This window comes from Gobio gobio (genome assembly GCF_949357685.1).
Source record: "Gobio gobio genome assembly, chromosome: 11".
Lineage (NCBI taxonomy): Eukaryota > Metazoa > Chordata > Actinopteri > Cypriniformes > Gobionidae > Gobio > Gobio gobio.
In genome coordinates, this window is record NC_137104.1 from 56,737,702 (window position 1) to 56,752,463 (window position 14,762).

Consider the following 14,762-nt stretch of genomic DNA (forward strand, 5'->3'; position numbering starts at 1 on the left):
ATGTCCTAAACTCCTTCACCATCAGCTCATGTCCTAAACTCCTACACCCTCAGCTCATGTCCTAAACTCCTACACCCTCAGCTCATGTCCTAAACTCCGGTGTGGAGTTGTGTGATATAATTACTTTTTTGTGATATAATTTATGCTCCTCAATCACAATAGGTTAAATACTCTGATTATTTATTAATTTGATATGTATTAATAATAATAAAAATTAATTAAATGTCTCTTTTTATGTGATTTTGAAGTGAAATATGAGCTGGATGTATAATTATTATATAATGAATTAAATAGCAATATTACTATGGAAGCACAGACGTGTCACACCGAAGCGTTTAAAGAGTTTCCACACGTGTCTGATTCGCTTCAGACTCACTGTATATTATTATTATACATTCATTACTCGTGTATACTGGTCAAAAATACACGTGTGTGTGTGTGTGAGTGTGCAAATGTGTGTGTGTGTGAGAGAGTGTGTGACAGTGTGTGAGTGTGTGTGTGTGTGTGTGTACATGTTTTTCTAGCCTGGTGGGGACTTCAACCTGACTGTAGACAGACTCATGGGGACTCGTGTCCCCACGGGCACAAAAGCTTATAAATCATTCAGAATGAGTTTTTATGAAAATGTAAAAATGCGGAATGTCTCCTGTGAGGGTTAGGTTTAGGGGCAGGGGCAGTGTGTGTGTGTGTGTGTGATGGGTAGGTTTAGGGGCAGTGTGTGTGTGTGTGTGTGTGTGTGTGATGGGTAGGTTTAGGGGCAGTGTGTGTGTGTGTGTGTGTGTGTGATGGGTAGGTTTAGGGGCAGTGTGTGTGTGTGTGTGTGTGTGTGTGTGTGTGTGTGTGTGTGTGTGTGTGTGTGTGTGTGTGTGTGTGTGTGTGTGTGTGTGATGGGTAGGTTTAGGGGCAGGGGCAGTGTGTCTGTGTGTGTGTGTGTGTGTGTGTGTGTGTGTGTGTGTGTGTGTGATGGGTAGGTTTAGGGGCAGTGTGTGTGTGTGTGTGTGTGTGTGTGTGTGTGTGATGGGTAGGTTTAGGGGCAGTGTGTGTGTGTGTGTGTGTGTGTGTGTGTGTGTGTGTGTGTGTGATGGGTAGGTTTAGGGGCAGTGTGTGTGTGTGTGTGTGTGTGTGTGTGATGGGTAGGTTTAGGGGCAGGGGCAGTGTGTCTGTGTGTGTGTGTGTGTGTGTGTGTGTGTGTGTGTGTGTGTGTGTGTGTGTGTGTGTGTGTGTGTGTGTGTGTGTGTGTGTGATGGTTAGGTTTAGGGTCAGTGTAAGGGGATAGAAAATACGGTTTGTACGGTATAAAAAACAATTACGCCTATGGAATGTCCTCACATTTCACAAAAACAAACATGTGTGTGTGTGTGTGTGTGTGTGTGAGTGTGTGTGTGTGTGTGTGAGTCTGTGCACCTTGGGGTCTGGGTCAGTGATGTCAGAGCTGCTAGTGCAGTAGGCGGGGCTTGAGCGGGCGAGAGGAGGGCGGGTCACATAGAAAACATCTTTGTTGCCTCGAGGATCCCGGTCGGAGAAAGCAGCCATTCCAGGGTGAGACAGAACACCACTGCCAGACAGACCAGCCGTAGGAGACGGCAGACGGGAGATATCTATAGAGCTGAGCACACACACACACACACACACACACACACACACACACACACACACACACATGAGCATCAGCCTGAGGAATACACAGACACAGAGGCAATGTTTCACTAAAGAACAGACAGACAGGGAGAGACAGACAGACAGACGTCAGACACACAAGACAGACAGATAGACAGACAGACGATCAAATAGACAGAGATAGATGGTCAGACAGACAGATAGATGGTCAGACAGATGGTCAAACAGAGAGACAGTCAAACAGACAGTCAGACAGACAGATAGACGGTCAGACAGACAGATAGATGGTCAGACAGACGGTCAGACAGACAGACAGATTGTTAGATAGATAGACGGTCAGACAGACAGATAGATGGTCAGACAGATAGTCGGTCAGACAGACAGACAGACAGACAGACAGACAGATAAGATGGTCAGACACACAGACAGAAAGTCAGACAGACAGGGAGAGACAGACAGACAGACGGTCAGACAGACAGACAGATAAGATGGTCAGACACAAAGACAGACAGTCAGACAGACAGACAGACGATCAAATAGAGAGATAGATGGTCAGACAGAAAGACAGACAGATATATGGTCAGACAGAAAGACAGACAGATATATGGTCAGACAGATAGACAGATAGATTAGACGGTCAGACAAACAGACAGTCAGACAGACGGTCAGACAGATAGACGGTCAGACAGACAGATAGATGGTCAGACAGACGGCCAGTCAGACAGACAGATGGTCAGACAGACAGATAAGATGGTCAGACACACAGACAGACAGTCAGAGAGACAGGGAGAGACAAACAGACGGTCAGACAGATAAACAGAAAAACAGACGGTCAGACAGACGTCAGATAGACAGATGTCAGATAGACAGACATATGGTCAAATAGACAGAGAGATAGATGGTCAGACAGATAGATAGACAGACAGACAGTCAAATAGACAGAGAGATAGATGGTCAGACAGACGGTCAGAAAGAGACAGACAGACAGTCAGACAGAAAGACCATCAGACAGACAGATAGACGTCAGACAGACAGACGGTCAGACAGACGGATGGTCAGACAAACAGACAGAATGTCAGACAGATAGCCGGTCAGACAGACAGTCAGACAGACAGACAAGATGGTCAGACACAGACAGATAGTCAGACAGACAGACAGACAGACAGACAGAAAAACAGACGGTCTGTCAGACAGACGGATGGTCAGACAGACAGATAGATGGTCAGACAGACAGACAGACAGACGGTCAGACAGACAGACAGACAGACAGACAGACGGTCAGACAGATAGCCGGTCAGACAGACAGATAGACCATCAGACAGACAGACAGTCAGACAGACGGATGGTCAGACAAACAGACAGACGGTCAGAGAGATAGCCGGTCAGACAGAGAGACGGTCAGACAGACAGATAAGATGGTCGGTCAGACAGACAGACAGACAGAGGTTCAGACAGACAGACAGATGGTCAGACAGACAGATAGAAGGTCAGACAGACAGACGGTCAGATAGATGGTCAGACAGATAGATGGTCAGACAGACAGACAGACAGACAGACAGACAGACAGACAGACGGTCAGACAGACAGATGGTCAGACACAGACAGATAGTCAGACAGACAGACAGACAGACAGAAAAACAGACGGTCAGACAGACAGACAGACAGACAGAAGGTCAGACAGACAGACGGTCAGACAGAAAGATAGATGGTCAGACAGACAGACGGTCAGACAGACAGATAGATGGTCAGACACACAGTCAGACAGACAGATAGATGGTCAGACACACAAACAGACAGATGTCAGACAGACAGATGGGCAGACAGACAGACGGTCAGATGGACAGACGGTCAGACAGACAGACAGACAGATGGTCAGACAGACGGTCAGACAGACAGACAGATGGTCAGATGGACAGACGGTCAGAGAGACAGACAGATGGTCAGACAGATGGTCAGACAGACAGATGGTCAGACAGACAGATGGTCAGACAGACAGACAGACAGACGGTCAGTCAGACAGACGGTCAGACAGACAGATAGATGGTCAGACAGACAGACAGACAGACAGACAGACAGACAGACAGACAGACAGTCAGACAGACGGTCAGACAGACAGAGAGATGGTCAGTCAGACAGACGGTCAGACAGACAGACACACAGACAGACAGACAGACGGTCAGACAGACAGACAGACAGACAGACAGACAGACAGATAGACGGTCAGACAGACAGACAGTCAGATGGTCAGTCAGACAGACAGACGGTCAGACAGATAGCTGGTCAGACAGACACACAGAAAGACAGACGGTCAGACAGATAGCTGGTCAGACCGACACACAGACAGACAGCTGGTCAGACAGAAGGTCAGACAGACGGTCAGACAGACAGCTGGTCAGACACACAGACAGACAGAAGGTCAGACAGACACACAGACAGACAGTCAGACAGAAGGTCAGACAGATGGTCAGACAGACAGACGGTCAGACAGACACACAGACAGACGGTCAGACAGAAGGTCAGACAGACACACAGACAGACTGTCAGACAGATGGTCAGACAGACAGACGGTCAGACAGACAGACAGAAGGTCAGACAGATGGTCAGAGAGACAGATGGTCAGACAGACAGACGGTCAGACAGACAGACAGACAGACAGAAGGTCAGACAGATGGTCAGACAGACAGACGGTCAGACAGACACACAGACAGACGGTCAGACAGAAGGTCAGACAGACACACAGACAGACAGACAGACGGTCAGACAGAAGGTCAGACAGACACACAGACAGACGGTCAGACAGACAGACAGACGGTCAGACAGACAGCTGGTCAGCTGACCTGTTGAGGTCCCTCATCATGAGGCTCTGGAAGTCGTTGGTGGCGATGCGGCTGAAGGTGGGCCGGGTCAGGTGTCGTTCGGGCGGCTGGTGACTGGCCTGACGGTGCAGCTGCGGGTTCCTCAGCGCCACGCTGATGTCATTCAGTAACCGCGGCAACGGGCCCAGCTTCAGTATGGCATCCTGAGGACACACAGCAGAAACACACTTCAGCTGTTTGCCAACATCACACACACACACACACACACACACTCACACACACACACACTGCGTACCTTACTCAGCTGGGCCATGACCTCCCACAGCAGGCTGTGCAGGATGGAGAGCTCGCGGCCCACATCACACACTCACACACACACACACTCACTCACTCACTCACTCACTCACTCACTCACTCACTCACTCACTCACTCACTCACTCACTCACTCACTCACTCACTCACTCACTCACTCACTCACACACACACACACACACACACACACACACACACACACACACACACACACACACACACACACTCACTCACTCACTCACTCACTCACTCACTCACTCACACACACACACACACACACACACACTCTCACACACACACACACACACACACACACACACACACACACACACACACACACACACACACACTCACACACACACTGCGTACTCAGCTGGGCCATGACCTCCCACAGCAGGCTGTGCAGGATGGAGAGCTCGCGGCCCACATCACACACACACACTCACACTCACACACACACACACACACACACACACACACACACACACACACACACACACACACACACACACACACACTGCGTACCTTACTCAGCTGGGCCATGACCTCCCACAGCAGGCTGTGCAGGATGGAGAGCTCGCGGCCCACATCACACACACACACACACACACACACACACACACACACACTGCGTACCTTACTCAGCTGGGCCATGACCTCCCACAGCAGGCTGTGCAGGATGGAGAGCTCGCGGCCCACATCACACACACACACACACACACACACACACACACACACACACACACACACACACACACACACACACACACACTGCGTACCTTACTCAGCTGGGCCATGACCTCCCACAGCAGGCTGTGCAGGATGGAGAGCTCGCGGCCCACATCACACACACACACACACACACACACACACACACACACACACACACACACACACACACACACACACACACACTGCGTACCTTACTCAGCTGGGCCATGACCTCCCACAGCAGGCTGTGCAGGATGGAGAGCTCGCGGCCCAGGTCGATGTATCCCTCGAAGGCCCCGGCGTTGCTCACACACTCCAGGTTGGAGATCTCGTACAGGAACTGCTGCATGGAGCCCCACTCCATCTCCAGGAACTCGTTCATGAAGCCCAGATAGTCCTCCTTCCCACTGAACCTGCCGAGAACACACAGACCGCAGTGTGGGAGAGAGAGAGAGAGAGAGACAGGGCAGAGCGGTGATGGGCGACAGAAAGAAAGAGAGACAGATGATGAGCGACGAGCCAACAGACGGAAGATCAACTCTAAACACAGACCGGCGTGAGACGCTGAGAGACGACATGAGACAGAGATCAAGATACAGCCAGATCACACTTACAGGACCCGCAATATACACCGATCAGGCATAACATTATGACCAGTGTGGCGAGGGGGGCGTGGTTTAGCGAAGTCTGTGACCGGAGAGAGAGTCAGAGGACGTAAGTGAATCAAGGCCAAATGAGAAACACCTGTCTCTTGTTTCAGTGATTGGCATGGGGAGACAGGATATAAGCCACCCAGGAAATGGGACTGGAGAGAGAGGAGCTGGACAGACACACACTGGGACACGAGAGGAGAGAGCTGCAGAACTGCAGAAACAAACCGATGACAAAGAGAGATAACTTTTCATTTGAGTTGTGCGATATGCACGTTGTTTGTTATCTAAGTAAGTACAAAATAAAAGTGAGTTCGGGTCCCAGTAAGCCGACCCCTTGTCTTCTTCCTTGTTCCTTTACGAACTTTGTTACACTGGTGCCGAAACCCGGGAGGAAGAAGACAGAGCAAATGCAGAACACCGTCAGCGACGCCATTTGCGGACGTCATCCAGGCGCTCGCAAGCCTGCATCGGGAGCAACATCAGTCGATGCTGGAGATCCGGGAGGAGCAGGAGCGGCGTTTCCAGGCGCTCCTCCTGGCCCAACAGCAGGACCGCGAGCTGTTCCGGAGCTGCATCGACCTTTTCTTTTAGGCCGGTGCCAGCTCCCCGGACGAGGGGAGGGTTCCAGTCCCGAGGTCCGCCCCGAGGACGGGTCAAGGAACTCCAGGGCGGAGCATCGGGCTCGCGGGTGCCCTCTAGGGGCAGGGAGCCGGCCGGGTTCCCTCCAGCTTCTGGTCCCGTTTCCCCTTTCTCTCCACGCCAATCCCTTGATTCCCTTCCTGCCACTGGGGCGGCGGAGAAGTCTGGGCCGGCCTGTTGGCGCTGCGGGGACCCGGGTCACTTTATAGATCATTGCCCAGTGATGGAGATGGGAACGCTGATCCGGGTCCCCAATGCGCCTCAGGCTGCCCCCGATCGGGCCGGGCTGTACCAAATACCAGTGAGTATTCAGGGGGGTACCTATCCGGCTCTGGTGGATTCAGGGTGTAACCAGACCTCTATCCATCACAGCCTGATACAATCGTTGGCATTGGATAAGAGCCGCATGGTTAAAGGGTTAGTTCACCCAAAAATGTAAATTGTGTCATTAATGACTGAGCCTCATGTGGTTGGACACCCGTCAGACCTCCGTTCATCTTCAGACACAAATGAAGATATTTTAGTGTAAATCTGATGCTCTGAAAGGCCTCCATTGGCTCAACTTTACACTCTCAAGACCCTTAAAAGACACTAAAGACTAAAGTTACAAAGTCCATCTCACTACAGCGGCTCTACAATAACTTTATGAAGACGAGAATAGTTTCTGTGCGCAAAAAAACCCTAAATAACGACTTATATAGTGATGACGATTTCAAAACAAGGCCTCATGAAGCTTCGAAGCGTTATGAATCAGTGAGTTGAATCAGTGGTTTGAATCGCCAAATTTCAGCAGTTTGACACGCGATCCGAATCATGATTCGACTCACTGATTCATAACGCTTCGAAGCTTCATGAGGCCGTGTTTTGAAATCGTCATCACTATATAAGTCGTTATTTAGGGTTTTTTTGCGCACAGAAACTATTCTCGCCGATTCATAAAGTTATTTTAGAGCCGCTGTAGTGAGATGGACTTTGTAACTTTAGTCTTTAGTGTCTTTTAAGGGTCTTGAGAGTGTAAAGTTGAGCCAATGGAGGCCTTTCAGAGCATCAGATTTACACTAAAATATCTTCATTTGTGTCTGAAGATGACTAGAGGTCTGACGGGTGTCCAACCACATGAGGGTCAGTCATTAATGACAGAATTTTAATTTTTGGGTGAACTAACCCTTTAAGGTACGATGTGTGCACGGGGATGTGGTGATTATCCTCTGGTGACGGTTATAATTCAATTCCGGGGACAAAAGCATAGAGTGGAGGTGGCAGTTAACCCGCACCTCCGACATCCGCTAATTTTGGGTACGAATTGGCCAGCATTTGGTAGTTTATTGGGGTGTCTATGTGCGGATGTCTCTGGGAAAAAGAAGGGGCGGGGAGAGAGAGCGGCTGTAGAGGTTGGGGAGACTGAGCCGGGACCATCGGGTACTGTTGCAGAGGAAGCGGAGTGGAGAGGCTGATCCTCACTGACCGCGATGATTTCACTCTGGAACAGTCCCAAGATGAGCCGCTGAAAAATGCATTTGCCCAGGTCCGAGTGATCGACGGGCAGCTTCTCCATCCTGAGCAGCCACTCTCTTATTCTTATTTTGCCATATTAAAAGACAGGTTGTATCGAGTGACCCAGGACACTCAGTCAAACCAAGATTCAACCCAGTTGTTAGTTCCAAAAAGCCGTCGGGAAATGCTTTTCCAGGCGGCTCATTCTAATCCTATGGCCGGTCATTTAGGGTCACACTGAATCGTTTAATGGTCCGTTTTTTTTGGCCGGGCATTCATGAGAATGTGCGCAGATGGTGCGCGTCGTGTCGTGAATGTCAGCTGGTAAATCCACCGGCCGTTTCAAAAGTGCCCTTGCGCCCTCTACCGCTGATGCAGGTCCCCTTCGAGAGAATGGGCATGGACCTCATCGGACATTAGAGCGATCCGCACGAGGGCATCGTTTTACCTTGGTCCTGGTGGACTATGCAACACAATACCCCGAAGCAATTGCCCTCCGTAGCATTTCAGCAAAGAGTGTTGCGGAGGCGTTGTTTCGGTTAATCTCCCGGGTGGGGATCCCGAAAGAGATCCTCACCGATCAAGGCACGGCGTTTATGTCACGTACATTACGCAAACTTTATGGATTATTGGGCGTTAAATCGATCCGCACCAGCGTCTATCACCCACAGACGGATGGTTTAGTGGAACGTTTTAATCGCACTTTGAAGACAATGATCCGAAAGTTCGTACAGGAAGAAGCCAAAAATTGGGATAAATGGTTAGAACCCCTGTTGTTTGCTGTACGTGAGGTCCCGCAAGCCTCCACTGGGTTTTCCCTGTTCGAGCTTCTCTATGGACGTCAGCCTCGGATGTCAGTTGGACGTCCTCAGAGAGGTTTGGGAGGACGGAGCTTCGCAAGGCAAAAATGAAATTCAGTATGTCATGGACCTGAGAACAAAACTCCACACATTGGGGCGGCTGTCCATGGAGAATTTGTTACAGGCTCAAGACAAACAGAGCCGGCTGTACAATAGGGGAACGAAACTGCGTGAATTTACACCGGGAGATAAAGTACTTGTATTACTCCCAACTTCTAGCTCAAAATTGCTCGCCAAGTGGCAAGGGCCCTTTGTGGTTACACGGCGAATAGGAGATCTCGATTATGAGGTGATTCGACCGGATAGGAGCGGGACACATCAAATATATCACCTTAACCTCCTTAAGAAATGCGGCCGTGAGTGGAGAGGAGGATCTCGGGCCAGAAGTGAACACAAAGCGTACATCTCTCGGTCTGGCACCAGGGGGAGATCATCTCTCGCCGCTGCAGCTCACTGACATAGCCCAGTTGCAGGAAGTTTTTGCGGATGTGTTCTCGCCCCTTACCCGGTCGGACAAACCTCATGCAGCACCATATCGAGACAGAGCCGGGTGTGGTGTCGCAGTCGGCCTTATAGGTTACCAGAACACAAGAAAAAAGTGGTTGAGGAAGAATTAGAGGCAATGCTAGAGATGGGAGTAATAGAAGAATCCTACAGTGATTGGGCCAGCCCGATAGTTTTAGTTCCTAAAACGGACGGCTCGGTCCGGTTCTGTGTGGATTATCGCAAGGTGAACGCTGTGTCGAAATTCGATGCATATCCAATGCCACGGGTTGATGAGTTGCTCGATCGGCTAGGCACGGCTCGTTTTTATTCAACGCTGGATTTAACAAAGGGATATTGGCAGATCCCCTTAACGCCTTTGTCTAAAGAAAACACAGCCTTTACGACGCCGTTTGGATTACACCAATTTGTGACACTTCCGTTCGGGTTGTTCGGGGCTCCGGCCACGTTTCAGCACCTCATGGATAAAATTCTACGGCCACACGCTGCATATGCCGCTGCATACTTGGATGACATCATCATCTATAGTAATGATTGGCAGCGGCATATGGAGCACGTGCGGGCCGTTCTGAGATCGCGGAGACTGGCCGGGCTGACGGCCGACCCGGAGTAGTGTGCGATTGGGCGCGTGGAGGTCAGGTATCTGGGTTTCCACTTGGGTCGTGGGCAGGTGCAGGTACAAATGACAAAATGACAAAACTGCAGCAGTTGCAACCTGCCCGAGACCTAAGACCAAAAAGGAGGTGAGGCAGTTCCTTGGGCTAGCGGGATATTATAGGAGATTTGTTCCTAATTATTCGGATCTCACTAGCCCACTGACTGACCTCACTAAAAAGGAAGCGCCAGACCCGGTCCAGTGGCCAGAGCTGTGCCAGCAGGCCTTTACCCAGGTGAAGGCTGCTCTGTGTGGCGGGCCGCTCTTACAATCACATGATTTTTCTCTCCCTTTTGTGTTACAGACGGACGCGTCGGACTGGGGGCTGGGTCGGTCCTGACCCAGAAGAGGGAGGGCGAGGAGCGGCCGGTGCTGTACATCAGTCGCAAGCTCTCTAAGAGAGAGATGATGTACAGCACCATTGAGAAGGAGTGTTTGGCAATCCGGTGGGCCGTTCTTACCCTCCGGTACTATCTCCAGGAGAGGGAGGGGGAAGAGCGGCCGGTGCTGTACATCAGTCGTAAGCTCTCTAAGAGAGAGACGATGGACCCATTGAGAAGGAGTGTTTGGCGATCCGGTGGGCCGTTCTTACCCTCCGTTACTATCTCCAGGGGAGGGAGTTCACCCTCTGTTCGGACCACGCCCCTCTGCAGTGGCTCCACCGCATGAAGGATACCAACACACGGATCACCCGTTGGTATCTAGCTTTACAGCCATTTAAGTTCAAGGTGGTCCACAGGCCGGGGGCGCAGATGGTTGTGGTTGACTTCCTTTCCAGAAATGGGGGCCGGATGGGGGTATGTGGCGAGGGGGGCGTGGACAGCTGGACAGACACACACTGGGACACGAGAGGAGAGAGCTGCAGAACTGCAGAAACAAACCGATGACAAAGAGAGAGAACTTTTAATTTGAGTTGTGCGATGTGCACGTTGTTTGTGATCTAAATAAGCACAAAATAAAAGTGAGTTCGTGTCCCAGTAAGCCGACCCCTTGTCTCCTTCCTTGTCCCTTTACGAACTTTGTTACAACCAGGTAACACTGGTGATCTCTGTTAGTGGGTGGGATATAATAAGCAGGACTAACCCAGCAATTGGGTTGTTTTAAGCAAACATTTAACCCAACCGCTGGGTTAAAAAAACCAACCGCTGGGTTAACACAACACAAATGCTGGGTTAAAAAAAAACAAATACTGAGTTAAAACAACCCAAGTACTGGGTTTAAACAACCCAACCGCTGGGTTTAAAAAACCCAAGTGCTGGGTTTAAACAACCCAAGTACTGGGTTTAAACAACCCAACCACTGGCTTAAAACAACCCAACTGCTGGGTTAAAACAACCCAACCGCTGGGTTAAAACAACACAAATGCTGGGTTAAAACAACCCAACCGCTGGGTTAAAACAACCCAAATGTTGGGTTAAAACAACCCATTTGCTGGGTTAAAACAACCCAACCGCTGGGTTAAAACAACCCAAGTACTGGGTTAAAACAACCCAAGTACTGGGTTAAAACAACCCAACCGCCGGTGTAAAACAACCCAAGTACTGGGTTTAAACAACCCAACCGTTGGGTTAAAACAACACAAATGCTGGGTTAAAACAACCCATTTGCTGGGTTAAAACAACCCAATCGCTGGGTTAAAACAACCCAAGTACTGGGTTAAAACAACCCAACCGCTGGGTTAAAACAACCCAAGTACTGGGTTAAAACAGCCCAACCGCCGGGTTAAAACAACCCAAGTACTGGGTTTAAACAACCCAACCGCTGGCTTAAAACAACACAAATGCTGGGTTAAAACAACCCAACCGCCGGGGTAAAACAACCCAAGTACTGGGTTTAAACAACCCAACCGTTGGGTTAAAACAACACAAATGCTGGGTTAAAACAACCCATTTGCTGGGTTAAAACAACCCAAGAACTGGGTTTAAACAACCCAACCGCTGGTTAAAACAACCCAATTGCTGGGTTAAAACAACCCAAGTACTGGGTTAAAACAACCCAACCGCTGGGTTAAAACAACACAAATGCTGGGTTAAAACAACCCAATTGCTGGGTTAAAACAACCCAACCGCTGGGTTAAAACAACCCAAGTACTGGGTTAAAACAACCCAACCGCTGGGTTAAAACAACACAAATGCTGGGTTAAAACAACCCAAATGCTGGGTTAAAACAACCCAACCGCTGGGTTAAAACAACCCAACCGCTGGGTTAAAACAACACAAATGCTGGGTTAAAACAACCCAAATGCTGGGTTAAAACAACCCAACCGCTGGGTTAAAACAACACAAATGCTGGGTTAAAACAACCCAAATGCTGGGTTAAAACAACCCAACCGCTGGGTTAAAACAACCCAAATGCTGGGTTAAAACAACCCAATCGCTGGGTTAAAACAACCCAAGTACTGGGTTAAAACAACCCAACCGCTGGGTTAAAACAACACAAATGCTGGGTTAAAACAACACAAATGCTGGGTTAAAACAACCCAACCGCTGGGTTAAAACAACCCAAGTACTGGGTTAAAACAACCCAACCGCTGGGTTAAAACAACACAAATGCTGGGTTAAAACAACCCAACCGCTGGGTTAAAACAACCCAACCGCTGGGTTAAAACAACCCAAGTACTGGGTTAAAACAACCCAACCGCTGGGTTAAAACAACACAAATGCTGGGTTAAAACAACCCAATTGCTGGGTTAAAACAACCCAACCACTGGGTTAAAACAACCCAAGTACTGGGTTAAAACAACCCAACCGCTGGGTTAAAACAACACAAATGCTGGGTTAAAACAACACAAATGCTGGGTTAAAACAACACAAATGCTGGGTTAAAACAACCCAACCTAGCTCTTGTGGGGTGTTCCTGGTATGTTATGCCTGATCGGTGTATATATATATATATATAATAAGATGTTTTTTTGTCTGCATGTCATGTGCGGGGCTCATTTAATTTAGTTTAAAAAATGACTAAAACTTTAACAAAAACTAAAATGGAAAACATTCAAATCATGAAGTATAACAGTAAATGGACGCCTAGATGGGAATGGGAGCGGAGTGGGCGTGTCCTTGCGTGTCATGTGATGGGTGATTGACGGGTCAGAGCTGGTGATGGACGCTGGATGACGCTGGACTCTAGTGACTGACTTTGAAAAGCTGGCCAGGCTCTGCACCACCTTGGCGATGAGGGTGAGGGTGCGCGAGGTGCGCTCAGACGGATACTCCTGCGTCAGGCTGAAGAGGGACGGAGACATGATGGCCGGACACAGGAAGCGGAGGAAGAGGGAGGAGCTAATGAGGCGATCCGCAATGTCCTCGCGCCCACGCTCAGCGCAGCGCACACGCCACGACGCAAACACCTCCTTCAGCTCTCGAGGAAACACACTGCAGAGAGAGAGAGAGAGAGAGAGAGAGAGAGACAGAGAGAGAGATCCACTGTGAGCTTCATTCTGCTGGAGAACCAGAGCCAATCAAATCAAAGAGATTCAAGCCCTCCTGAGGAGCGATTGACCCTGATCAAACGATGAATCCATACATTTTATAATATTTATATAATAAAAAATATATTTGAAAAATAAAACATTTATTAATAATGTAATAATGTAAAAATTTGAATGAATATTTTTAATAAAAAACAATTGAAATATTACTAATTAAATAAATCATTACGGAAATTTTTTACTAAATATTTCTAAATTAAACAATAAAACACTTACTAATGAATTAAATCATAAAATATAAAAGAAAATTAATTATTAAAAAAAAATAAACAAATATATATGTACTAATTAATTAAATCATAAACATTAAAATTAAAAATAAAATAATTTCACAATAAAAACAATTAAAATAAAATATGTATTAATTAAATCTTGAAATAAATTCAATTAAAAACCTAAACATAATTAATAAAATAAAATAAATTCAAAACAAAACGAAACAAAAAAACGTAAAAAAAAAAAAAAAAGAAAAAAAAAAAAAAAAATCTAAATAATATATGTATTAATTAATTATATCCTAGAAATATAAAATGTACGAAATAATCTTAAAATAAATACAATAAAAAACTAAAAAATACTTAATAAAATCTAAATAATTTCAAAACAAAAAAAACTTAACAAAAAATAAATCATAAAACAATTTAAAATTAAAAATTATATTAAATTATATTATATTATATTAATTAATTAAATCATAAACACATAAAAGTTAATAAATAATCTAAAAATAATCATTAAAATCCAATAATTTCAGAACAAAAAACTTACTAGAAAATAAATAAAAAAAATTCAAAACATTTAAAAAATAAAAATGAAACACTTACTAATAATAAATTAAATCATGAAAACGTAAAATTAAAATAATTTAAAAACAAAAACCATCTAAATAAAGCATTTACTAAATAATTATATCATTAAAAAAAATATATATATAAATATATATATATATATATATATATATTAGAGCTGCAACTAACGATTATTTTTTCTGTCGACTAATCTAACGATTA

At 47.1% G+C, this 14,762-nt stretch overlaps 1 protein-coding gene across 1 annotated transcript in view; it reads right to left on the reverse strand.

Moving 5' to 3' along the window:
- Window positions 1-14,762, reverse strand: part of syngap1a (synaptic Ras GTPase activating protein 1a) — a gene marked incomplete at both ends in the record, with an annotated part of 105,177 nt that overhangs the window by 16,434 nt on the left and 73,981 nt on the right. Inside the window, 4 exons of the mRNA XM_079828613.1 lie at window positions 1,405-1,606; window positions 4,455-4,636; window positions 5,669-5,870; window positions 13,400-13,636. Coding sequence (XP_079684739.1) covers window positions 1,405-1,606; window positions 4,455-4,636; window positions 5,669-5,870; window positions 13,400-13,636 — 823 coding nt within the window. The remainder of the gene's footprint in view (window positions 1-1,404; window positions 1,607-4,454; window positions 4,637-5,668; window positions 5,871-13,399; window positions 13,637-14,762) is intronic.